The following is a 26,439-nucleotide window of genomic DNA, read 5'->3' as shown; positions in this document are numbered from 1 at the left end:
AAGGAGTGCCTGTTCTTGCCCAAGAGCCCTGCTCATGGGCACAGAGCCCTGCCAGCTCCACTTACTGCTGACTCCACACTTCTCTCCTACTTTCCTGGTATAGGTCCCACAATCTCTGTGGGCACTCCAGAACACCTCTCCCCCACCTGGCCTGGACACTGCAGAATTCACCTTCCCTGCAGGCACCAGGCCCCTGCAAACATCCTGGGCCAGGGACAAGGCCAGCTCCCACTCACAAGGCCTGGAGTAGCTCAGATGGGGCCCAGATCTCAGTACTGGGGACACTGCCACTCCATGACCTCCCCTAACTCCAACATGGAGGAGATTGGCATGAGCTGTGACCCAGAGTTCCCAGATGGCCAGGAAAGTGGCTGACTGTCCAATCCCTTCTCCCGACAGCCCTTCCAATTGCTAGGGACCCCCACTCCACCTGCACAGAAGGGGCCAGGAACCCCCAGCTCCTAAATGGAGCTTCTAGAAGCCCTGGAGCTGGACCCCAGCCTGGAGTGCTCTGCAGGATCCAGAGAATCTACTGATCATACCGATCCCCCACCCCAGTGTCTGCTTCCTCATCATCCCTGTGATTTCTGGCACAACTGTGCCAACACAGCTCCTCCTCCTCTTGGTCCTCCTCTCTGAGAGCAGGCCTCTTCTGAAAGGCTCCTTGTAAAGGATCCCAATAGGACTTCCTGGAAAGGGGGATGTCATAGCCCCCTGCTCTGCATAGGAGGAAAGTGCAGCAGGACTCATCTAGAGACCGAAGAAGGTCCAAACCAATTGCAGACTTACAGACAAAGCCGAGTTCAGAGGAGGAGCCAGCTGCAGCACTGATCTAGCTTGAGCTCCAAAGTTCCATCCCATGCCCATGTTAGAGCACTTCTTACAGCAGCTTCTGTGGACAGGTATCTCGAGGACAAGCTCCTGAGGTAGATGAAGCTCTAGCAGCAGCTCTCACATTGAAACTGGACCAGAAAACACTAGACCCAGTTCAAATTCGAATGCCAGAAAGGAAATTTGATCACCAATTCCTGTGAAAGCACCAGAGATACTTCTCTAGCACCAGATCTAGAGCTAGAACCAGCTCAAGTCACTCTCATGTCCAGTACTAGCTTTGCCTCCAGTTCCCAGCTGGAGCCTGGCAAGCTCCAGAGCCAACACCAGCCGCAAGATTTATTTCTTTATTTGAGAGAAAGGGTGTGTGCACATGAATGGGGGTAGGTGCAGAGGGTTAGAATCTCCAATCAAACTCCCCTCTGAGGGCAGAGACCAATGGGTCCTAGATCTCAACACCCATGCATTCATGACCTGAGCCCAAACTAAGAGTCAGATACTCAACCAAGTGCCCCAGGTGTTCCTCCTTCCCTGTAATTGAGAATTCTATTTCTATTTTCTTGAGAGCATGTATCATGAAAGGGTTTGGATTTTGTCAAAGCTTATCCTACAACAACTAAGAGGACGTGTCTTACTGATGTAGCATAGGACGTTGATCAGTATAGAGAACAGCCTTTGTCTCCCCGGCCTAAATCATACTTGGTCATGATGTAGAGTCCTGTCAATGTGCTGCTAGAATCTTGTTTGCTAGGATTTTTCTATCTCTCTTCATAATGGATTCTGGGCTGCGGTTGCCTTTTCTCAAAGATGTTTGTCAGTCTTTAGAATCAGGATAATGCTGGCATTCTAGGGTGAGTCGGGAAGTGTGCCCTCCTCTTGTACTTTTTGCAGAATTTCAGAAGCATGAGTATTATGTCTTCTTCAAATGTGTGGGACACATCAGCATGGAAAGCATCAGGTTCTGGGCTTTACTTTGTTGGGAAGTTCTCATGACTGCTTCCGTCAATGTACTAATTATAGGTCTACTCAGGTTTTCCATTTCCTCTGAGTCAGTTTTGGTAGTTTGTGTGCTTCTAGAATTATCTACGTCACTTCAGTAGGCAACTGCCGGTATAAAATGCTTCCATTTTTGTCTCCTTGTGAATTTTGGTAAAATCTGCAAAAGAGAGAACTGTTCTTGTCACTGATTTCTTCAAGTGCTCTTCTCTTCCATTTATCTCCATTCCAATCTTCATAATTTCTTTTGCTGTAGTAACTTTGATCTCCTACTGAATCAGAGGAACCTTTTTTTAAAAATTTTTTTAATTTATTTATTCATAGACACAGAGACACAGGCAGAGGGAGAAGCAGGCTCCACGCAGGGAGCCCGATGTGGGACTCGATCCCGGGTCCCCAGGATCACACCCCAGGCTGCAGGCGGCACCAAACCTCTGTGCCACCGGGGTCGCCCTCAGAGGAACCTTCTAACCATTCCTGCGGCACCAGCCAGAGGGCAACTTTCCAGGTCTGGGATGTTGGGTAGAGAAGCAATTACAGACTGGACTGGGTCAGGCTACCTGGGCAATTACTACCTTAATAGGCATTCCAGGCCAGCAACAGACTGACCTGGATTCTGAGGAACCACTCACTCAGGCACCTTCTGTGCTGTGGGAACAGGAAGACTAGCTACATTTTGCCGGGAAGCACTGCCCACGGGCAGGAAATGCTGCATGGCTGCGGGCACTGTCTCTGGGCACTTCCTTCACACCTTCCCCTGTGTGTTCCAGGTCCATCTGTGGCCACGGACACCCGAGAGCACCCATTCACCCATGGTGTCCAATCCATGCAAAGTCAGCCAGCCCTTCAGTTCTGCCACCAGACCCCCAACACAGCACCCAAGACCCAAAGGAGCCCTCACTCCAAGTCCTGTGGCCAGCTCAGATGCAGCCCCTCCTTGGTTGCAGGGACATTGCCTGCCCGCTCTGCATGTACTCAGCCAGCTCCCTCAGCCCCTTGTAGAGGATGAGATCCACATGGGCTTTGTCCCAGAGTCTCCTGGTGGCCAAGACAAGAAGGTGACTGTCCTGCCCTTTCTCCCTGACAGCCCTTCCTGGGGCCTGGGGCCCCAATCCACACCCACAAAGGGCCAAGAAGACACAGTCTCTAGAAGCCTCTGAGCTAGATGCTGGCAGGGGGTGCCCTGCACAATCCAGAGTTCCCACTGAACTTTCCTTTCCTCAACTTCCAGAGTTGACCTCCCAGTTACCTCTGGAAACCGCAGGCACCAGCTAAGCTTCACGCAGCACCTCGTCCTCCTCAGCTTCCACCACACTCCTGGCAGCTTCAGGCTCACAGGAGCTCTGTGTCTCAGGATCTGCATACATGGCTCCTCGCTGCAGCTCTGCATACAGCAGGTGGGCGATGATGCCTGAACCGTGTCAGCCCTACTGTGAAGATCGGCAAAAGGTACAAGAGTGTCCTGGTGAACTGGCAGGTGGGGAGTCCCTCCGGTAGCCTCACTCAGGCCTCTCTGAGTACTGGCCTCACTGGAGCTGCTACCCTGACCAGAGGCCATCTCTGGATCTTCCAGGCAGCATGTCCAGGGCTGGGCAGAGGCAGAAGACCACATGGACACCACTCTGCACAGAAGGAAACTGAGGCAGCTGCCTCATCCCTGGCAGTGGCTTGGTGATCCATGCTTGAGTGGGGGCAATAACATGCCCACCAAGCTCCCTCCACATCTAGGAGGAGTGGCTCTGGTAAGACTGTCCAGACTATGTCCCCTGGGCCTCCAAACCCCCTGACTCCTTGCCCAACCTCCAGAGATCCCTGCATAATCTGGTCCAAACAACCCTCCACAGTGTGCACCCCTCACCCCTTCCAGCCTCCTAGGACTTACTACCCAGGGATGCCAAAGTCTTTGTTTCTCAGAGCCCCCTGCCACCACTGCCTATCCCCATGGCCCCCTCCAGGTTGGCCTCACCTCCAAGCCTGGCCTCAGAGGCCACTTCCTCAGACCTGTATGCAAGCTCAGACTTTAGGCCAGATTGCCCTGGGTTCACACCCCCAGCAGGGCCATGTCACAGCCCTGTGACCGGGAAGCTCCTGTGGTAGCTCCTGGAACCTCCGTTTCCTAGTTTGAGAATGCTGTCAGTGACTCCTGCTTGAGGAGGGTGTGTTGGGGACTAAAGCAGGAGATGAAGGTGTCCAAAGTATTGGACTGTGGGGCACTTGGGGGCTGCCAGGAACAGAGGGAGGGATGTAGAGGAGGAAAAGGCAGCCTGACCTTCTCCCCGCCCAGACTGGAGGCCACCTCCACCTCCCCTGACCCAGTCATGAACCCACGTGGCACATGGGGGCCAGGACGGCAGGTGGGAGATATTTCCTGTCTCTCTGTCCCTAGGTCTCCATATCCACTCAGGCCAGCGGCCCTGCCTGGCAGGACTGGAGGTGGCCCCAGCCTAAGAGGATGTGAGTCAGGTCACTGAGCACAAGGACTGGAGACAAGGACTCATGGGACTAACCCCTCAGCGACCCCGTGGCGGTGCGTGCCTGCTGCAAGGTGGGGTCCCATGCACATGCTTTCTGCTGGTCTGCGTGCACCTGTGCAGGATCCACCGGCCTCCAACCGTTGGTGAGACAACAGCGCCCAACCAGAGTGCTCTGCGTCAAACCCTCTCAAACGGTAGGTGCCACCTAGACACGCTGAGCGACATGATGATGTTCCTCCTCCAACCCCTCCTGGGGCAATTGGGAACCTAAGTCAGGAGAGACAGGGACTGGCCTGGGACCCACCGGGTGAGCAGAGGCTGGAGGAGAAGGGTCCTCTTCCTAGGCCCAGACTTCACCTTCCTGGGGAGGGGGGATTTCCTTTGGGGATGAGAGCCCCTAAGGTCCTGGGTGACCCCTGCACACCGCTCCCATATGGGGCCCTTTCCTCTGAGCATCCTCGTGTGGGCCCAGGTACAAGGTTGTGCCTGCACACACACAGGAACTAGCTCCCCAGGTGGGATCAAAGGAGGAGTGGACCCTGGGGGTGATAAGGGGGAAAGAAGGAAGAGGTAGGAGGCAGCTGGACCGTGGGATGAGGGCATTGACTCCTGGGAACTGCCCAGGACCGTGGCATGAGGAGGGGAGATGCCAGGCTGAAGGTCAGTGGGTGCCCAGGGTGCCTCGCCACGGGCACCCATGCTCTAGAGCAGCCCAGCCCTTCCAGTTCACTTGGCTGGAGATGCTCAAATAAGCAGCCTACTGTCCTGCTGTGTCCTCGTGACCCGGGATGTGTTCTCAGGAAGCCCGCAGTGAGAGCCTTTTCCATGCTACAGACTGTAGGTGACCTGTCACCCCGATGGCTCCACCATGTGCCTGGAGGGGCCCACAAGGAACACAGAGAGGCCCAGTCCGGCCAGACACTGCTGTGATCCCACCGAGCAGCCCCATCGCCCTCCTTTGTGTGTGTGTGTGTGTGTGTGTGTGTGTGTAAGTAAAGAGGGGTCATGTGGGGTGCGCCCACCCTGAGCAGGAGAAGGCTGATGAGGGCACAGATGCCTGGTGGGCAGGTGCTGTTCACTCCCCAGGTCCAGGCTGCCTGGTGGGATAGGGTGGGGGGAGGCCGTGCCCTTCTGCCCAGGGCTGACCCCAGCCCTGCAAGGATGGGTCGCTGTGTCCCGGGTGCAAGGCTGTTCACACCCAGCTCTGTGTGTGATCTGGGAGCACAGGGGGTGTGGGCAGGAGCACAGGGAGGAGGGCCGGGTGGGGCTGTGAGGCCTCCGGGTGGCTGCCCGTCCCCCTCTTTGCAGAGCACTGCAGAGGCTGGAGGTGAGAGGTGGGGGACACCAGGTCCCACCTCCCTCCAGTGGTACAGTTGTGCCCCGCCCCCCAGCAGGGCCAGCGTGGACGTGGGGACGGAGTCTCCACAGAGTGGTCTCCAGGCCACGGTCCCTGGTCATCCTACACTGAACTCTGGTCCTAGAGCCGGAACTCACGGAAACTGACTTCCAGAGTGAGAAGCTGGGGCGGGGTATCTGTGGGTGTCTGGGCAGGGGTAGGGGCTGGGCCCCACGGGGAGGAGCCTCAGAGGCTGGGGTGGGGCAAGGAGCCAAGACTGGGCTCAGAGCACCCAGCTGGAGTACAGCCGTAGGGGAGACATCCTGGGGGTGAGGTTCCTTCTTGGCTGCGGCCCCTCTGGGAGGCCCTCGACTGGGTCTGTCCCTACAGGGGCTCACAGAGAGGCAGGCATGTGGGGGGTCTCTCTCCTCTCACACAGGGTCCCCATCTGACCCCTCAAAGCCCCTCTCACGACCCCTCTCACAGAGGTGGAGCAGCCAGGACCGGGGTGGGAGCCGCACCCCTCCAGAACCTGAGGACTGTCCTACAGCCAGAGGGCCCCCTGCAGAGGCTGCTCCTGCATCTGCAGCTCTGGGGGGAGAGGGGGTGTCCACAGAGACTCCTGCAGGGGCCCTGGAGCCAGCAGGTGTCCTGACAGGGGTGCAGGGACAGGTGCCACCTGTACAGGGAGAGCTCCTGGCTCCTGGTCCCCCTCCTCCTGCAGGAAACCAGGCCCTGCTCTGGATGGGGTAGACCCGCAGGGGGCGCCAGCTGCCACCACCCTGAATGTACCTCCTGCTCCACAAGGTCACCCTGATGTCCCCCTAGGAATGTATCTGTGACCCCCTGGGTGCCTCAGCGGTTAAGTGTCTGCCTTCAACTCAGAGCGTGATCCCAGGGTCCCGGGATCAAGTCCTGCATCGGGCTCCCTATGAGAAGCCTGCTTCTCCATCTTCCTGGGTCTCTGCCTCTCTCTCTGTGTCTCTCATGAATAAATAAATAAAACCTCTAAAAAAAAAGAAGAAGAAGAAAGAAGAAAGAAGAAGAAGGAGAAGGAGAAGAAATGTTCTTCTTTATTATGGTTTCTCTTAGGGGCAGGATTTTTTGTTTTTTTCTATTTCACTTTTTTTTTAGAATCATACATTTTAGGCTTTAAATAAAAGTACATTTTATTTAACTTCACTATTTACTAGCATGAATAAAATTTAGAATGCCCTGCATCTACTGTGTAGTCACAGAATATCTCAGTCCCCAAAGGACACCCTGACCCAGAAGCCCTCCCTGCCCATTTTTCACCCAGCCCAGCCCCTGGAAGCCTAAGCTGCTTTCTCTCTCTGTTCCTTTAAGTGTTCTGGATGTTCCCTGAAGTGGAATCACCCAGGAGGTACCTTTGGCTGCCCACAGATTTTCAAACAGGACCCCGTATGTGTGTGTGTATTTGACCCAGAATTCCCCTATTTCGGTACTGAAATCCCTGAAGGATGAAAGAGGAGATCATAACAGAGGCCCCTTGAATAAATATGGGCACACTCTAGTGGTCGAGACCCTGATCCTTCTGGGACCCCACAGCCAGACCCCAGGCAAGAACCCAGACAGTGGGTTCCTCCTGTGGCCAACACAGAAACAGGGGAAATGCAGAAAGCTGGGAGACACCCCTCGGAGGGCAGAAGCATTGTCACAACCCAAGGCCAGAGAAAGGTTTCACAAGCCTCTGGTGCAAACACTGCTCCATGTCCATGGGGTCCACAGGGACAGAGACCAACACACGCACGTGCAAGGGGAGGGGAGGACGCAGGGAGTATGTGTCAGAGACGGGAGCTCCCGGGGAGGGACTCTGGCAAAGGAAACCCTATGGGGCAGCGCTGGTCACCCTCAGACCGGCAGGTACATGGTGCGGGGACCAGCGGCCCTGGTGAGGACATGAGGGAACAGAGGCCCCCGCAGGTCACTGGAGAGAAGGGTGACGGCACCCGTGTCTGGGAGAACAGGGAGCAGCACCCATCCCAGCCAGCAGGTGCACACATCACCTGCCGTTCTCGGCCTCAGACTCACCCCCCGGAAACCCTGGCACGGTTTTTCAAAGGTGTATTTTCAGGAGGCTTCATCACGACGGTCGGGGAGATGGCAGGGAAGGGACAACACTGGTGCCCGAGGAGGTGGGTGGCATCCCCGGTCCCAGTCCCCCTGCAGGAGGCCCTGTAGCTACTGTCACCGCACCCCTCAGGGCACGGATCCGGGAAGGCCCTCCTGAGTCCCCTCCTGCCACCCGGCCCCTGGGCACCTTCAGAGCTGTTGGAGGAGGCGGTGGAGAGGATCCAGGATGACGGCAGGTCCGTACGGGGAGGACCGCTGCTCAGGGCCTGTGCCACCATCCAGGGCCGGGGCTGTGATGCCCTGGGACCTCACCCCAAATACTAGCTCCTGGCGTATGGACCCCACTTCTGTGGTTTCCCTTCCCCCATCCACCCTCCTTCCCTTTCATCCCATCCTTCCTCCCCTCCCTTCCTCTCCATCCTCCCTCCCTCTCTCCCATCCTCAGTAGACCCAGAGGATCTGGGTCCCTGCTGTGCACCAAACACTGGGGTTTCAACAGTGTGCACCCCCGCCCCCGTGCCCCCCCCCACATGACACTCAGGTCCACTGTGGGAGGTGACAGGGGCAGGCCTCAGGGTTAGCAGCGGTGATGAACACCAGGAATCTGCTCCTGAAAACAGAGGCCCTTGCACAAACAAAAGAATGAAGACACTCAAGCTGGGCACTTCCTCTAGAAGAATCTAGTCTAGTGAGGACAAGTAAGTATATCCTAGACTCCATGCAATGTGTGTTACAATGGCTCATACACACTGATTCCTGGAACCAACAGAGTCCCTCATCCAGTGTTGAGTGGGGTTTTGTGACACAACTTTTCTGACCAAATGACAGCGTTTCTGCCAATATCTCCAGGGCCTTTTGTTCTCCCAAGGGTCCCTGTGATCCTCTGACCCGGACGTCATCCCCCTTGGGAAGCTCTGTCCTGCTGTCTTCCTTGTGTCCTGCCTCTTCTGGGCCCCCTCAGGGACCTCCCCAGCCAGGGACACCCTGGCCAGGACTCCCCACGTCCCTCCCTGGACCTCATGAGCCCTGTGCTTTGTGCGAGGCCTGTGCAGTCCCGCAGTGGTCACTTGGCATCTCCCCTTGCAGCGCTGGCATCTTCCTGCGCTGGCCTCCTCTGAGGACTCTGGGAGGCCAGCCTCTGACATGTCAAGGGCATGGGCACACGAGTCTGGAGGGTCCAGAAGGTCTGCTCCCAGTCCCAGCATGTGGAGTGTGGGCAGAGAGAGGTCCCCCAGCAGCGGGGAACTTGAGTCAGGGAGCCCGAGGGAGGAGAGGGAGCAGCGGGGGCCTGGCCCTCGGGCCCAGTGGGAGCCCACTTCCCACCCACACGGGCTCTGTCCCCAGGGCTGGAGGCCGTGTCTGCCCTTCCAGGCTGCAGGCTGGCAGCTGCTGGCAGGAGCGCAGGCCCCCTGGTGCAGGAGGGAGCCCTCAGGCAGGGAGGGGGCCTACTCTGTGTGTAGCAAGGTTGTAAACAAGGAACAGAGAGGGTTAGGGGCATCCACAAAGTGCTCAGCGGGCGAGTGACCCAGCGTCCACTGTGGTGGAGCCTGGAGCCATGCCCCGGGTGCTTGATAACAGGGAACCCCCCGCACCATGAGCGTCTGCCTCCCCTTGCCACATGGGGGTCTCGACCTGGGTCCCCCTCTCCTGCCCGCCCTGCATATCACATGTGTGGTAGGACCCCCAACGGCCACCGCGGGTGAGCCACGGGGTGTAGTCACCCCAGCTGCCTCTACATGAGCCGGAGCCCGAGGGCAGAACTGGATTCATCTGTGTGGGAACCTCTCCCATGGGGACTGGGGTTCCCCCGGCTCTGAGCAGAAATTGAGGTGCCAAGGACTCTCCTGGGTTGAAAGTAACAGCCAGGTGTCCCTGCTCTGAGGGCACAAGGCCGCTCCTTCCCTGCATGTCCTCCCTTTTGGCTGGTTCGCCTTCTCCTGAGCAGGGATGTCAGAGGCCCTGGGATATCTCAGTCCCCTCCCCACACACACACCGTGGCCGATGCCACGTCCAGAACACACTTCACATCCAACACCAAGTACACACATGCGCACACACACTCCATGAGACCCTGACTCTTCCTGGGAGAGCGGCTCTCTGACATTCTCTATCTGCATTAGAAACCTCGGTCTATTCCTCTAAGTGGGTTTGTGGCCCACCAAGCGGTGATATCGGCCAGGGACCCCAGAGCCCCCTGCTGCGCCCTGGAGGCATCTCCTGTGGGGCTCTCAGCTACAGGCAGACGCGCCCATGTGTGCAGGGGACACCTGGGTGCATGTCTTTAGGCCCTTCCTCTGGTTCCTGGAAGGAGACAAAGTGGCTCAACCGGGAGGGCATCTCATGCCAGGAGTCACATGCCAGGAAGAGAGCAGACCTCTCCCTGCGCTCGGGAGGGAGTGTCCACTCCCTTGGCCGCCTCGAGGGCTCCAAGTTTCAGGGTTTGGGGAGGAAACCGTGTGGGCTTGGTAGTTGGGAGATGACATTGATTTACTTATATTGTTTTCACATGACGAAGGAGGCTGGACCTTTGTCGCTCTTGGCCATTTCCAAAGCGCCAGCCCTTCTCTCTAGCCTGGGGTGAGCCTGCGGCGCTCACAGGCCTTTCAGAACATGCCCTGGGTCCTGTCTGGGTCCGGGTTCTATGCCCGTGCCCGGCCGGGCAGCTCCTCTCCTGGATGCAGGGCCGGGGCTCAGATCTGTGCCTGTGGGGTGCTGTCCTGTTCTCTCCCCGGGTCTGCTCCAGGGTACAAGCATGCTGACCTCAGAAGACCTTGGTGGATCTGCTCCCCGTGACCAGACTGATGCCAAACAGGGGAGCAGTGGGTTCTGCCTGGGGCCAGGCCAGGCCTTAGCTAGTGTGGCATGATGGGACTTTGATTAACGAATGACCCTCAAAATTCAATAAAAAAAGAGTGGGGGGAGGGGTTGCCTGAGTGGCTCAGTTGGTTAAGCGGCTGCCATCAGCTTGGGTCATGATTCTAGGGTCCTGGCATGATCCTGGGGTCCTGGGATGGAGTCCTGCACAGGGCTCCCTACTCAGCAGGGAGTCTGCTTCTCCCTCTGCCTCTGTGGCTCTCCCTGCTCATGCACTCGCTGGCGCTCTCTCTCTCTCTCTGTCTCAAATAAACAAAATCTTTAAAAAAATTTAGAACAAGAATGCCCCTCAGATTCAGCTGGCTTCCAGGCAGACTGAGCACCAGGCTGCACCCACCCTTGTTCCTCTGAACACAAAGGACAACAAGGAACAGAAGAGCAGGGTCCCTGGGGGTCAGAACTGGCCCAGTGCTCACCAGCCCACACATGTCCTAAAAACCCCACTCTTGGAGCACCTGGGTGGCTCAGTGGTTAAGCATCTACCTTCCGCTCAGGTGGTGATCCCAGGGTCCTGGGATCAAGTCCCACATCGGGCACCCCTCAGGGAGCCTACATCTCCCTCTGCTGTGTCTCTGCCTCTCTCTGTGTGTCTCTTATGAATAAATAAAATCTTTTTTAAAAATAAATATAAATAAACCCCACTCTTTTGGGGTGTCAGGTGTATGTTGTTCTGATGATACTGAATGCAGAAGCCCAGGGTCACAAACACAGGACAGAGCTGCTCAGGGTGATGCTGGGATGAGGCCTGGAATCCCCCACCCGCCATATACACCTCGGGCCCCATCCCTCCGGGGCTCTGAGAGGAAGAATGGGAGGAATCCATTGCCTCTTTTTATACCAGGAGAAGCAGGTTTCATCCAAGATCTCCCAGAAAATTGAGGTCAGAACCCTGAGCAGGTGGGCTGAGACTTAGGGTCTGTCCTCAGGCACTTGTCACCTGTCGCTGTCCACCCTGCGGCACCGAGACCCCACAGGGCTAAGATGGATGTCTGGGTCTAACCTGGGCTTTCTGCGGCCTTCTGCTGGGCTCCCAGGGAAAAGGCTGGCCCTTGCTCCAGACAAAAGGTTGTTCCTCAAAGTCAAAAAAGAGAGGTCCACGCACTGGAGGCTCTGCACACCTTCCCACCTATCCTTGGAGATTGAGGTCCAGGGACCTGCTGCCTCCTGCTATTCCTGATCATTCCAAGGCTCCAAGGCATGTTCCACCATGGAGCCCCTTCTTTCTGGGAAACACTCTGAGGCATCCTCCAGGATCCCAGAGATAGGTCACAGCAGGGGGTCAACTGTGAAACTCTGTGGGTCGTGGGGAGCCTGAGGATCAGCTTTTGAGGCCCGGACTCTCAGCCCGGCTTGGCCACTAACCGGAAGAGGAACCACTCCCTGGGATGCTGCCCAATCCCCTTGGTGAACTCACTTCCATTTTACAGATGGGAAGCCCGAGGACAGGTGAGGGTAATGGTCCCTTGGTTATCGAGGGTAGCACGGGCATAGCCCCTCCACCACAGGCCTCACTTGGGATGGTCCAAAGCTGCTGGACAAGGAGCTGATCCCAGCAATAAGACCACTGGCCTGTGGCCTGTGATCAGAATTTATCATTTAACCCCTTCTTGGGTCAGCTCCTTGCGAGTAGGAACTGTGTCGCTTCATTGCTGGAAGCCTGAACCCTCAGAACAGTGCCAACATGTAGCACACACAGTTTCTTGGATAAAGAGACAAATGAATCTATGTAAGGTCCTGTTCTATTACAGATGAGAAATCGCTTGTGTTAACTGTCCATGTGTGAACGCGTTCACGTATGCATTTGGCGCCCTGTCCATTCGTCCATCCATCTGCCCGTCCACTCCCTGTGTGCTGACATCTAGAACGAGATAGTGAACCTCAGATGCCGCCCCCACTCACACTCACAGCCAGGAAGGGAGCGTGAAACCCCCATGGCCCTCCTCATCCTAAAAAGATATTTAAGTAATAGGGTTTTTTTTTTTTTTAATTCCATATATATATATGGACAGAGCAAGCGAGAGGGTGGGGGCAGGTGGAAATCCAGTGTACGAATTTCTCCGGCCGCTCCCTCTGCCTCTGCTTTCATTGTTTGGCTCTTGTTCTTTCAGATTCTCCTCCTGGCTCCCTTGAGCGCTTTGGGTATCTCTGCCTGGGTTCCTAGGTTAGCCACCTACATGCTCCCTTTAGGAAGGCGTCCAAATGCACAAATGCACGCCCTGCACTCCCTCCCATCTTCCGCCCCCTCCCCAGTTTTTGGTGCCATATGCTTTAAGTCATGAACATCCCTTCCCATCTTCCTTCACCTTTCTTTCCGCCCAGCCCTGAGGCTGTCCTAGGTTGAATCTCTCTTCTCCTGGGAGTTGAGGGAGTAGGGCTGGTTGGGTCAGGAGAGGGCCATGGTCCTGGCAGAGTGCCGGCCTGCCTGCCACGGCCATGAGGCTGGGTGAGCCCTGTCTGGCTCGCCTCTTAATTACCAGGGAGGAATCATTGTCCAGAAGGCACAGCGGGGAATTTGGTGAAGAAAACTGCTCAGGTTGGAAGCCAGCTCGCACCTGGCTTCCCAGAGGTGGAAATGTGTCCAGGTCACTCTGGTGGTGCTAACCATGATTCCTGAGTCTCAGCCTGCAGGCCCTTAGAGCATCTCCCCGCTATCTCCCTTGGTTATACAGCTGCAACTAGAATCAGCAAAAAAGTCAAGAGTTGGTAAAGCCTGTGACTCTCCATCTCGGGGTCTTGAGTTCAAGTCCTATGTTGAGGGTAGAGCTTACTTCAGAAAAAAATAGTTCCAGACTGGCTCCCAGAGAACCAGTGTTTGCAGCTAAAAATGGAAACAGCCTTTCAGCCAGCACTCACCAGTTCCCCCACACTCTGGAGACACAAGCCCTGCCTTATAGGGCGACACCCCTGAAGAATGTGGGCAGCTATGCCCAGGGGTCAGGAAGACCTGGGCCTATGAGCTGCAGGCTGCATCCTTGTGACCCTGAGCAAACCTGTGACCTCTGGGAGCCTGGATGGTCCTCCCTTCTTTCTCATGTGGTTCGCTGTATCCACTCAGCGTCCTCCTTACCGCGCCCTCATTCACTGTCTGGGCGCCTCGCTCTTCGTCCCTGTGTATGTCCCTCAACGGTGCCCAAGCAAAGGCCTCTGCCCCCAGGCCCCGGGCCCTCAGTGAGCTGTCAGAGGGCCGCCCCCGCCCCGGGGGACGAGGGTCGGTGCTAAATGCTACCCAACAAGCCCTAGGAGGAAAGTACGGCAGTTCCCGCGGGGCGGGGCGGGGCGGGGCGGGGCGGGAACAGGGCAGACTCAGGGAGATTCCAAGACCAAACCGCATGGCTGTGCCCTAGGCCAGCCCGCCAGCCCGGAGGCCGGGAGCAAGGGGAAAGCCTAAACCGCAAAGGAAGCGGAACGTACAGCTGGGTTTTCCTTCCTGCGATTGTTCCGTTCTTCTAAAGACATGAAAGTTTTTCTGATTTCTCCAGCCCTCACGCTCACCCTGAGCTCCCGGATGGGCTCTTCTCTCTGCGGGCCTTGGCCCCGGGCTGGAGAGGCCGCAGGACCCCAGCAGAGGGAGGAGCCCAGGGCCCATCTGCTCCCCGGGACCGGGGCGGGGCGCGTGGAGCCGGGGCGGGGCGGGGCGGGCACCTCCCTGCCCCGCCGGCCCCGCCCCCGGCCCCGCCCCCGCCCGCAGACCCCGCCCCGCCGGCCCCGCCCCCGCCCCCCGCAGGCCCCGCCCCCAACCCCGCGGCCCGCCCCACCCTCGGGTCAGCCCGGGGCGCGGCTGTGGGCGCGGCGTGGCCACCCGGGATCGCGCGGCGCCGGCGAGCCGCGCCCTGGCCTGCGTGTGGAGGTGCGCCCCTCCCTCGGTCCTGGAGCCCGTCCGGCCGCAGGGTGAGTCGCGCTCCCCGGCCCCGCGCCGCGGCGCCCGCAAGCGCCCTGAGCCCCGGCCCGCAGCGGCGGGCGGAAGTCGCCTGCGGGTCCCGGCCCGGACAGCGGCTGCGGCGCCCCCTGGCCGAGGGGCACGGGAGCTGGGGGGGGGGGGGGGGACAGTGACTTGCCCAAGGTTCCCGAGCGAGTGAGCGCTGCAGCGCGTTCCCGCCGTCCCCCGAGAGCCCAGGCCCGGCGCCCGGAGCAAGGGTCCCTGCCACCTAGGCCCGCCCGCAGCCCGCCGCGGGGGCATCACGGCCGCCCCTCTCGGCGCAGCCCCCGCCCCGGCCGGCCGGTCCCCGCGGGGCCCACTCGGGCTCCATTTCCGGGGTCCCCCTCTTCGCCCCGGGAATCCTTCCCCAAGCCCCGCCCTGCGCTGCTGCCCGAGTCCCCAGGCTGGCCGGGCCTGCTGGCCGGGCCACGCTCTGCTCCCCGCCGAGGGCGGGCGGGGCCGGGGAGGGAGACCCGAGAGCCGGGACTAGCGGGCGGGCGGCCCCTCCCGAGGCACAGCCGTAGGCTTGGCTGAGCCCTGAGCCTCTGTCCCCATGTCCACCGACTGGAGGGGTCTCCGCTGGGGCTCCCCAGGGGAGGGCAGGGCAGCAAGGATGGGGAGCATTCCTTTGCAGGTGTTCCTCCACCCCGGAGCCCCCGGCTCAGAGCCTGACAGCCCTGGGAGAGGGGGGCGACTCACCAAGCCGGTCAGGCTCCCCAGGTGCCCGGGTTCAGAGGCTTCACCCAGCAATGCGCTGCCGCAGACTGGCCCTGGGCCTCGGATTCAGCCTGCTGTCGGGCATTGCCCTCTGGTCCCTGTGGTGAGCATGCCCCTGTGGGGCCCTCCCTTCACCCCAGACTCCTCCCTTTCTTGGCATCTCAACCCCCAAACCTTGGCCCCTTTACAGATTCCTAGGTCCCACCCTCCTCCCTTGGCACACCTGTCCCCCAACCCCAGCCCCAGAAAGACCAAACTAGTTCTGGTTTCTGGATTTTGCTTTGTACTGACCTCCTGGCCTGTGCACTTGCTCATTCCTCTGCCTGGACCATCCTTCTAGCCCCATTAATGAAGCCCACCTGTTCACACACCAAAATTCACCCCACGTGTTCCTTCTGTGTAGTCCTCCCACCACCACACCCTACTCCCCCATGTGTAGGGCCTGGCACCAAGAACATTCCTGTCCCGGGAATGAATGACTGGGTGAATAGTGGCCACACTGCAGAAGACCCAGAGGGCTTTGACCTCTGAGGTCAGCCAGACCCAGAGTGGCGGGGGATCCCCAAATGCACCCCACTGGGGGCCTTTGAGCCCATTAACGTGCACCAAGTGGGTTTTCAGCCTCGTGACAATCAGCAAGTGTTTTTCCTCTCCAGGATGTATATGGAGACCTGGCTGCCCTTCTCCTATGTCCCCTATTATCTCCCCTGCCCAGAGATCTTGTAAGTATGGGGCAGGGAGAATTTGGGCCCTTTGGGCTGCTTGCAGTGGGAACACTGGGAGAGTTTTCAGGTCCCTCCGCAGGTTATTTTGATAAGCGTTGGGTCATTTATGGGCTGCCACAAATGTGGAGTAAAATGCCCATGTCAGTCCTCCAGCGTCCTGGCAAACCCTTGCTCCCCGCCCCCCGGCACCAGGTTTTGAGCTTGAGGTGCTACAGGGCTCTGAGCTTCACTGGCTTCATCTGTAAAATGGGATAGTTCTCCCCCCAACCCAGGCCACCTGGAACATAGAGTATGACAACACCTGTAAACAGTCTGCTGTAGCACGTGCCACTTAGGAGGTACTTGGGACACGTGCTCTTAGGACTTTGTTGCTAAATTTTGTGTGCAATGTGTATTTGAGGAGCAGATTAACATGTAGCCAGTCTTCCGCTACATAACGAACCTGACTTTTTTTTTTTTTTTAAGATTTATTTATTTATTCATTCAGAGAGAGCGAGAGAGAGAGGCAGAGACATAGGCAGAGGGAGAAACAGGCTCCATGCAGGAAGCCTGATGTGGGACTCGATCCCGGGTCTCCAGGATCACACCCCGGGCTGCAGGCAGCGCTAAACCGCTGCGCCACCGGGGCTGCCCCAAACCTGACTTTTTGATAGTTAAGAATGAAAAAGTGGGCTGGGTCAGTCTCAAGGGGGTATCTTCATGGTAGCTAAAGTCAAGTTTAAAATCTGGATCATAGCGACTCCTGGGTGGCTTAGCAGTTGAGTATCTGCCTTTAGTTCAGGTCGTGATCCCGGAGGGTTCTGGGATGGAGTTCCACATCAGGCTACCTGCAGGGAGCCTGCTAACCCCCTCTGCCTGTGTCTCTGCCTCTCTCTGTGTGTCTCTCATGAATAAATAAAATCTTTTAAAAATAAAATAAAATCTAGATCATGGACTGCTAATTAACCACAAGGCATGTTTCACTGTTAAAAACACAGAGTATATGGGATGCCTGGGTGGCTCAGGCATTGAGCATCTGCCTTTGGCGCAGGGTATGATCCCAGGATCCAGGGTCGAGTCCCACATCGGGCTACTTGCTGGGAGCCTGCTTCTCCCTCAGCCTGTCTCAGCCTCTCTCTCTCTGTCTTTCTCTGTGTGTGTGTGTGTGTGTGTGTGTGTGTGTGTATCTGTCATGAATAAATAAATAAAATCTTAAAAAACACACACACAGAGTATAGTCAATTTGGAAGCTGGAAAGCAGAAAAGACAAAAGAAACAAACACATCTTGTGTCCAGCCAGTCTGAGTTATACTTTGCTTCCAAAGTTCATGGTCGACTCCCTGGTTGCTGTACTTTGAACAGACTGTGCATCTTACTTGGTTCTAAAACCAAAAAGGCTGCTTGCTATTGAAAATAGTTACGATCATATGTTTTTGAGATTTTTAGCCTGTGTTCCCAAAACTGGCTATATTCATCAGCGTGTGTTCATACTCTTTTGTGGTCACCATCCTTTTATCACCCCAGGAGCTATGTCATAATTCTTGAATGCCTACCTTTTTCCCACCAATGACCAGGGAGCATTTCGGTTGTTTCCAATTCCCCAGGATTTTTTTTTTTTTTACTTATTTATTTAGTTTTACTTATTTATTTGAGAGAGAGAGCATGAGCAAGGGAGAGGGGCTGAAAGGGAGAAGCAGACTCCCCGCTGAGCAGGGAGCCTGACATGAGACTCCATCCCAGGACCCCAAGATCATGACTATGCTGTGAAGGCAGATGCTTAACCAACTGAACCACCCAGGCGCCCCCTCCAATTTCCCCAGTTTTCTTTCTTTCTTTTTTTTTTTCCCCAGTTTTCTAAATGAGTTTGTAATGAGCAGCTTTAGATATAAAGCTTTTTCCAGGGATCCCTGGGTGGCGCAGCGGTTTGGCGCCTGCCTTTGGCCCAGGGCGCGATCCTGGAGACCCGGGATCAAATCCCACGTCGGGCTCCCGGTGCATGGAGCCTGCTTCTCCCTCTGCCTGTGTCTCTGCCTCTCTCTCTCTCTGACTATCATAAATAAATAAAAAATTAAAAAAAAAAAAAAAGCTTTTTCCATATTAAAAATCCTTTCATTTAATAGTTCCCACCCTGGGCCAGATGATATGGAGAGATTCTTGATCCATCTTGATAGATTGCTTTCCACATGCTCACACTCTCTTGTTCACACAGATGCCACTCCCAGGCCAGTCCTCGAAGCAGCACTGGGTGTTGGGAAAAGCAAAAACCAAACCACCTTGCTGATTGGAGAGATGGGGAAATGCTATCCCTTGGGGTTTGATTTCATTTCTTTAATTCCTACTGAGGCCCTCATTTCTCCCACATCCTTCCCAAGAACTAAATTTCCTCTTCCCTGATGCACCTGCTCCACGGCCTTCTCTCCCAGGCCTGTTTTGGGTTGTTTAGCACCACCTTTGGCCAAAAGTATTTGCTACTTTTTTTTTCTTTCTCCAGCTTGTCTATCTTCTGGTTCTACTCAGCTCTTTTTCTAATAGATTGAAGAATTTGTGTGTGTGTTAAATGGTCATTGCATCTTCCCATCTTTTCATCTAGATTTTTTTACTTTTAGTTTCCCTACCTATGAGTGTGAAGTCGGGTTTGTTTTGGGTATTTTTTTGGGGGGGTTGTCTGTTTGGTGTTTGTTTTTGGCTCCAGCTCATCTGTGGCTTCAGTATTCTTATGATTGACAAGCTGTTTAATGAGGCTAGAGTGTGGCTGGGCTTGGGGGGAGGCGGAGGCCAATTGCCAGGGCTGTGGTAGGGCTCTTCCTCCTCACCTGCTGCCTTTGCAGAGTGCCCTCACTTCCTGAGCGGGAACCTGACGTGCTTGTTTGTGTGGAAACTAGTGCAGACGGCCAATTTGATGGACTCATTTTTAAAAATTGTTGATTCAACGGCTGCCTGGGTGGCTCAGTCCGTGAAGCACCTGCCTTCGGCTCAGGTCATGATCATGGGGTCCTGGGATCAAGCCCCACATGGGGCTCCCAGCTCAGTGGGGAGCCTGCTTCTCCCTCTCCCTCTGTTGCTCCCACTGCTTGTTCTCTCTCCCTCTGTCAGATAAATAAATTTTTTGAACCTTAAATAGATAAAAATTGTTGATTCAAGAGTTTAATCACAGGACAAACAAGTGTTACAGGATTCCGCTTATATGAAATCACTAGAATAATCAAATTCATAGAAACTGAAGTAGAATAATGGTTACTGGGGCTGAGGGGAGTCAGTGTTTCATGGGGACAGAGGTTCAGTTTGGGAAGATGAGAAAGTTCTGGAGAGGGATGGTGGGGATGGTTGCATGACAGTGTGAATGTGCTTCATGCCTCTGAACTGTGCACTTAAAAGTGGTTAAAATGCAGGCACCTGGGTAGCTGTGTCGGTTGATCGTCTGGCGCCTGGCTTCAGCTCAGTTCATGATCTCAGGGTCGTGAGATCGAGCCCTGCATCAGGCCCCATGTTCAGCAGGGAGTCTGCTTGAGATTTTTCTCTCTCTGTCCCTCTCCCCCTACTCATGTGCACATGTTCTCTCTTTCTCTCCCTCTAAAATGAATAAATAAATCTTTCTTTAAAAATGGTTAAAATTGTAAATCTTTGTTTTGTACATTTTGCCACCAAAAGAGAGATAGAGAGAAACAGGGACTAAAAATTGGTAGGAAAACTTAAGAAGGCCAAAGGTAACATCAAAGATGCCATACTGAAAGTCCCTCAGTGAATGGCAGGTGCCATGTCCTCAGGTGGTCTGGCCTCACAGCCAGCCCCAGGCCTCTTCTGCAGCTGCTCCAACTGCGTGGGTAGCCTCGAGCGGGAAGGCCTTTGCCTTCTCTGGGCCTCACTTCCACCCTCTGGGGAAGGACTTTATTGGAGGGAGTCACAGGTCTGGCCCCAGGTCCTTCCAACCAGTTTGTGACCGAGCCAGAGGCTCTGTGCAACCTGTTTCCTGAGGACCCTCCTTCTCACAGCTCCACCCAGGTTGACGCTAGTGGAGGCTGGCCACAGGGGCTGCCTACCAAGAAGGGAACAAGATGCCTGGACTGGACAAGTGTTTGCTCTGTGCTGGGCACAGGCACATACCTTGACTCTCAGGGCAGCTCTGAGGGTGAAAGAAGTTTACCCATTTTATGCAGATGAGGAAGGGTGGGGGCTCAGTCAGGGTTTCCACTGCAGACCCAGAACGGAGGAGGGGGGCAGGCACCAGCAAGGGCAGGCTGGAGCTCAGGCAGGTGCTGACACAGTTTCTCCACGGAAACCTTAGCTCTGTTCTTCAGGCCTTCCCACCTGATTCCAGAGGGCCCACCCAGGCCATGCAGGATTATCTTTACCTAAGGGCAGCTGGGGTAGATGGTAATCACACCCACAAAATACCATCGAAGCTACGCCTTGATGGGTGTTTGTGTGCTCAGTGCTACAAGTGACCATCACCGTGGGCTCAGGGGACTCACCCAAGGTCCCCAAGCAGGAAGGTGGCAGGCAGAACAGGGCTTACCAGGTCTTTGCAGCCTCTCGAAACTTCTACCCACTGCCAGGCCCCTACAGAGTAACGTGTCTGAGAAAACGTCAGTCTTGGGGACGGACGGCACAAGGTCCAGCTCATTGCTCTGCCCCTCAGTGACCCGGAGAGACTGCTTCTGGGGGAGTACAACCCTTGTGGAGCGGGCAAAGCAGTGGGGAAGCTTTCAGGGAGTGGGCCTGGAACCTGGATGGGTTCCTGCCCCATGGGGGTGTTTGCGTACCCTCCACTCTGTCCTTCCTGCTCTGAGCATCTCAGTCCCCAGCCCTGGCACTAACAGCTCTCTCTCTCTCTCTCGCCTCTGCCACCAGCAACATGAAACTGCAGTATAAGGGGGAGAAGCCATTCCAGCCCGTGACACGGTAAGCAGACCACCATTTCCCCCTTTGTGACCCTGGGGGCTGCCCCCCCTCACCACTGGCCCTTCATGTTGCAGGTCACCGCACCCTCAGCCCAAGCTCCTAGAGCAGAGGTAGGTGTTGGGTAGGGCCTAGGTGCAGAATGGAGAGATCTGGCAGGAGGAAGGGTGTGGGGACATGAAGACGGAGGCAGAGCTCTAATTTAGAAGCTGGGGTGGTGGGGGTGTCAGGTGGCCTTGGGGTCCAGGTAGTCAGTCACTAGCTACGTGACCTTGAGCAGGTTACCCAGCTGCTCTGAGATTTTTCTGTACAAGTGGATAATCATACCCCCCCCATAGCAGGTTGAATGGAGGACTAGATGAGATGGGGTTTGCAAAAGGCACAGCTCGGGGCACCCAGTTCATTTGAGTGTCCGACTCTTGATCTCAGGGTTGTGAGTTCAAGTGCCACATTGGGCTCCACACTGGGCATGGAGCCTACTTAAAAACAAACAAACAAACAAAAAAGGTACACCTACATAGTAGGTGCTCACTCCACTTTCCCAGCTAATAGGGCCACCCCTCACCTGTTAGGCACTTAGCAGGCATGGAGTGCCAGGCTCCCTTAGACACTTGATGTGCATTAACTCTTCCTCCTCTCAACCAAGCCGGGAAGGAGCTATGATCATCCCCACTTCCCACATGAGGATATGGAGGCCCAGAGACAGGGATGAAGCTGCCCAGGGTCACACAGCATGGGAGGCAGGGCCAGGATGAGGCTGAGGCTTTCCCAAGGGAAGGGCCTCAGTCCCCATGGCCTCCCCTGCTGCCAGGCCTACTGAGCTGCTGACGCTCACACCCTGGTTGGCGCCCATTGTCTCCGAGGGAACATTCAACCCTGAGCTTCTGCAGCACATCTACCAGCCGCTGAACCTGACCATCGGGCTCACAGTGTTTGCCGTGGGGAAGTGAGTAGTGGGCTGGGTGGGTGCTTGTCATAGAGCCCTAGGAGCTTACAGTGGGGGAAGAGAGAGGACCTGGACCCAGGACCCTGCCCTGAACTGGAGGCTGTGCATGTGGGAAGGTAGGGAGTAGAGAGTAATGATAGGAGGGCTGCCTGGAGGAGGGGGTCTGGCCCTGGCATGGAAGGAGGGAGGTGGCCCAGGTGAGGGAGCAGCAGGAACCTTTGGGACAACACCCCCTTGGCCGCCTAGCCCCTCTCTGCTTCCCATGAACAATCCAGGCAGGTATGAAGGGCTGGAAATGCTCAAGACCATGTCACATAACTGGGGGCCCATGGTCAGGCCACAGGCAGGTCAAGCCCCGCCCTCAGGGCCCTCTCCCCCTCCCCCCCACTCTGGACCTGCCTTCTCTCTGGATGCCTCCCATCTTCCTCTCCTCTCCCCCACCCCACCTGGCCTTGTCTTTAGAAGCCACCACCTCGCAGCCGCCCTCGGGTCTCTTTCTGGGACTCCTGAGGGAGAAACTATGATGGGGCCTCAGTACCTTGGGTGCTGGCCAGGCGGCAGAAGGCCCACCTGCTTCAGGTGATGCCCCTGGTCCCCTCACCTTTCACGTGGGCAGGGGCGGCCTATACTCTCCTCCACCTGGGACCTGCAGCCCCAGGCCCCCAGCACCACTCACCTTGCTTTGATGTATCCACTTACCCATCACGTGCTCACCTTCCTCTCTCTGAGCCTGTGTCTCTGCCTTTAAGATGGGGATTATGGGGGGTGCCTGGCTGGCTCAGTCAGTGGATTGGGTGACTCTTGATCTTGGGGTTGTGAGTTCAAGCCCTATGGCGAGTATAGAGATTACTAAAAAATAAATAAATAAATAAACTTTAAAATGGGGATTATGTATGGTGCCTGCCGTTACCGAGTTTGAGTCCCGAAGGAGCTAAGAATCCCTTACCACCTGGCACCTAGCAAGTGCTCACTAAAAGTTAGCTCAGTTTGTGAATTTAAGAATCCGTTAAGTATCCTTCCTGTGATGGTCCTAAGAGGTGGTACTGTGACTGTGAGGATGTGAGACCAGAGAACCCCGGGGTTTCAGACCTGAGTTGCATTTCAAGGTGAGAAGCTAGGAAGGTGGACCCCAGCCTGTCGATCCCAGGCCCCGTGCCCACACACAGTGGGGACCCTGGGCAGTGACCCGTGGGGCTAAAGCAGATGATAAGCTCCTCATTCCTCATACCCCAGGTATACCCGCTTCGTCCAGCACTTCCTGGAGTCGGCTGAGCAGTTCTTCATGCAGGGTTACCAGGTGTACTACTATATCTTCACTAATGACCCTGCAGCCATTCCTCGGGTCCCGCTGGGCCCTGGCCGCCTCCTCAGCATCATCCCCATCCAGAGGCACTCCCGCTGGGAGGAGATTTCCACGCGCCGGATGGAGACCATCAGCCGGCATATTGCCCAGAGGGCACACCGCGAGGTGGATTACCTCTTCTGTGTCGACGTGGACATGGTGTTCCGGAACCCATGGGGCCCCGAGACCTTGGGGGACCTAGTGGCTGCAATTCACCCAGGCTACTATGCTGTACCCCGCCAGCAGTTCCCCTACGAGCGCAGGCATATTTCCACAGCCTTTGTGGCAGAGAACGAGGGGGACTTCTATTATGGTGGGGCGGTCTTTGGGGGGCGGGTGGCCAAGGTGTACGAGTTTACCACAGGCTGCCACATGGCCATCCTGGCAGACAAGGCCAATGGCATCATGGCAGCCTGGCAGGAGGAGAGTCACCTGAACCGTCGCTTCATCTCGCACAAGCCCTCCAAAGTGCTGTCCCCTGAGTACCTCTGGGATGACAGGAAGCCCCAGCCACCTAGCCTGAAGTTGATCCGCTTTTCTACACTGGACAAGGCCACCAGCTGGCTGAGGAGCTGACAGCAGAGCCAGGGCTCCATGAATGGGGCCCTAAGCCCCGCAGCCAGCTCACCCCAGCACAGCACCCAGCTCGCCCCAGCAGCCACCTTGCATCAGTGCCTCCTTTCTCGAGCCTCATGTGAGACCAGTCCAGTCTTGCCTAACTCAGTCTGTTAGCAGAACTCACCTGGAAAATGGATGCAGAAAGGCCTTCGTACACTGTAGAGGGCTGCCTCCCCATGAGGAGAAGGCAAAGACCACACAGCCCTAGAATCAGGAAGATGGGAGGCGGGTGAAGAAGTCCAGGGCCTGGCAGCCTCACCCAGCAGATGTGCGTTTGGGGCAGGCCCTGGAGTCAGCCCTACACTGTGCCTGAGACCCCACCTGTGCCTCCCTTCTGTTGCCTCTCGCCCTTAAAGTTGCACTTCTAAGCCGCTGCTGTGAAAGGCATCCCAGACCCCTCTTCTCTGGCTGCCGGGGGTCTTGGGGACTGTGAAGTCCCCCAGCCACACAGAGCCAATCCCTCGCTCAGCCTGGGAGTGAGCCTTTGCAGCAGAACAGGCCTGGCTCCCTCTGGTTGCCAGGTCTAGCCTGTACCCCATGGTGGGCCACACTCGCTGGCACCAACCACCTCCTTTGTAAGAGGGTTTGGGCAGCTTTTAACAAAGGTGGTGTGGGAGGTGCCTGAATGGCTCCGTCGGTTGAGCGGCTGACTCTTGGTTTCAGCTCAGGTCATGATCTCAGGGTCTTGGGATAGAGCTCTCCTCCTCACTGCCCCATCCAGCTCCTTGCTCAGTGGGCGAGTCTGGTTGAGCTTCTCTCTCTCCCTCTGCTCCTCCCCCACTCACACGTGTGTGCACATTTGCACGCTCTCTCTTAAATAAATAAATCTTAAGAAAGAAAGAAAAGCTGGCGTGTGCTAAGCCCCAACCAGGGGATTTTCACCTGCATATCCGAGTGTCTGTGCGGCCAGGCCCTGGGGATCCAGGCAGCCTGGATTTTAAATACGGTCAATTTGCAGAGGGGGTTGGGGGTGCCCAGCTTTCCAGAAAATCTGGAGTTAAGCTGACTGCTGCAACAAACAGAATTTCACTCCTATCCTCCTGGGAGCAGGGTGAAGTGATCACGTGCTTCCGGACAGGCCATACTCCCGACAATCAAGGGAAGCCAGGCCCACCGGCTGGCCACCATGCGGCCACTCAGTCCCTGAGCCCATAAGGCACGTGTCTGCTGGCTCTCAGCCCTGTGAGGCCATCGGTGGGCGTGGGGCTCCGAGGCTGAGGTACAGGCCTGGGACTAGAAGGCCTGGGAGGGCAGCCCCCCCAGCACAGTAGTCCCAGAGGGACTCCAGAGCCCCCCACTCTGTCCTCCCCACCCCGTGGTTGTATCTGCCTGGCGGGACAGAGATGGGTCAGGGCGTGGGTCCAGGGTTGGGTGGCCCAGTGTTCCCTCCTTTGCGGGCAGCGGCACCTTGGCCACAGAGGGCGCAGAGGGGTACTCTCTGGCCACATAAAGAAGAACAGGCACCCACCTACTTGGCCACCCCCTGGCAAAGCTGGGGGTCAGCCCAAAGCCCACTCCTCCTGTAGCCTGACTTCTGGCCAGTGAGCAAGGACAGATTGCCAGAGTGTGAGCAGAGGAGACGGATGGGCTGGAGAGAAGACAAGTCAGGCAGAGGTGCCAGGGTGCTTCCTGGATGAGGGATCAGGGTGGGCCCACAGCCTGTGTCCCACGGGGGAGACTGGGCATCAGGACCTGCCCCATGACGCACGTCGTGTTGAAAAAGCGGGACTTGCCTTCAAGGAGCTTCCACATTGAGGCAGGGAGAGGCACCTTGGCATGGTGACCAGAGAAGGCCTCAGGGGGGAGGCGGCCCTGAGGCCCAGGCGGCAGCAGGATTGCAGGGGAGAGGGGAGCCCCTGCCTCCCTCCCAGCCCCTGCCTCTCCTGCACCCAGCTGATTCCCCTTCTCAGCCTTGGCCCAGACCCCCAGGAACATGGCTGGCCCTGGTCACCGTCGCAGGGCAAAAGTCGAGGGAGTGACGAGACCCAGCTCTTGGAACCAAACCCGGGTCCAAGTTACTTTCTAAAACAAAGCAGAGGGCTTAGAGCCAGAGCTGTCCACAGGGGAGAAGAGCCTGGTGAGGGTCGGGAGGGGTGGAGGAGGACGGATCAGGACCCAGCCGAGGGAGGTGGGAGGGCCCAGAGACAGGCCCAGCAGCCCTCCGCCCCTGCCTGAAGGGATCAGATCTCAGCCACAGGCAGCATTGTTGACAGGGCCCCTCAGTTTTGGGGGCTTTGAGGTTTTCTAAATTGCAAACACGCTTAAGAAAGAAAATCGCAAATACAAAATGTCCACCCTGGAGGCTCCTGACACTAAAGCTTCCTGTCCCTTGTGGCCAACTGCCTCCTCCCTCCAGGCAGCCTGCCCCACCCTGGGAGGAGGCAGATGACCGCCACAGCCCCCATCTCACAGGAGTACACAGGCAGCCTGCTCTTTCCTATTTGGTTTTGGGGATCCATGCTCGAGTGGGGCCAAATAACATGCCCACCAAGCTCCCTACAGGTCCAGGAGGAGTGGCTGTGATAAGACTGCCGGGATGGTGTCCCCGACGCCCTCCAACCTGCAGTGACCCCCAACTCCTTGTCCAGCCTCCAGAGCCGTGTGTGATCTGGTGCGGATGCCCTCCCCAGCGGGGACCCCTCACCCCACTACAGCCTCCCAAGGGCTTCCTCCCCCAGGGAGCCCACTAAGCCTT

The 26,439-nt window shown here is 56.7% G+C and overlaps 1 protein-coding gene and 1 long non-coding RNA gene across 4 annotated transcripts; one reads left to right on the top strand and one right to left on the bottom strand.

Moving 5' to 3' along the window:
• Positions 1 to 1,164: 1,164 nt before the first annotated feature.
• LOC144285730 (uncharacterized) lies at positions 1,165 to 3,252 on the bottom strand. The gene is made up of 2 exons (XR_013353963.1): positions 3,077 to 3,252; positions 1,165 to 1,987 (listed from the first exon to the last, which is right to left on the bottom strand). It is a non-coding gene; the product is annotated as an uncharacterized LOC144285730 (long non-coding RNA).
• Positions 3,253 to 14,359: 11,107 nt separating this feature from the next.
• LOC144285728 (globoside alpha-1,3-N-acetylgalactosaminyltransferase 1) lies at positions 14,360 to 24,589 on the top strand. 3 transcript variants are annotated; one of them, XM_077851252.1, is made up of 7 exons: positions 14,360 to 14,493; positions 15,156 to 15,341; positions 15,895 to 15,960; positions 20,791 to 20,841; positions 20,916 to 20,951; positions 21,650 to 21,784; positions 23,018 to 24,589. In XM_077851252.1, the coding sequence occupies exons 2-7, from the start codon at positions 15,271 to 15,273 to the stop codon at positions 23,700 to 23,702; spliced, it is 1,044 nt and encodes a 347-aa protein (XP_077707378.1). In that variant the 5' UTR covers positions 14,360 to 14,493; positions 15,156 to 15,270; the 3' UTR covers positions 23,703 to 24,589. The 3 variants fall into 3 exon arrangements, with proteins under 3 accessions (XP_077707378.1, XP_077707379.1, XP_077707380.1); XM_077851253.1 differs by lacking the exon at positions 15,895 to 15,960; XM_077851254.1 differs by lacking the exons at positions 15,156 to 15,341; positions 15,895 to 15,960 and having other exon boundaries at positions 14,402 to 14,493.
• Positions 24,590 to 26,439: the final 1,850 nt, after the last annotated feature.

This window comes from Canis aureus, chromosome 16, assembly GCF_053574225.1.
Source record: "Canis aureus isolate CA01 chromosome 16, VMU_Caureus_v.1.0, whole genome shotgun sequence".
NCBI lineage: Eukaryota > Metazoa > Chordata > Mammalia > Carnivora > Canidae > Canis > Canis aureus.
This window is presented reverse-complemented; position numbering and strand designations above follow the sequence as displayed.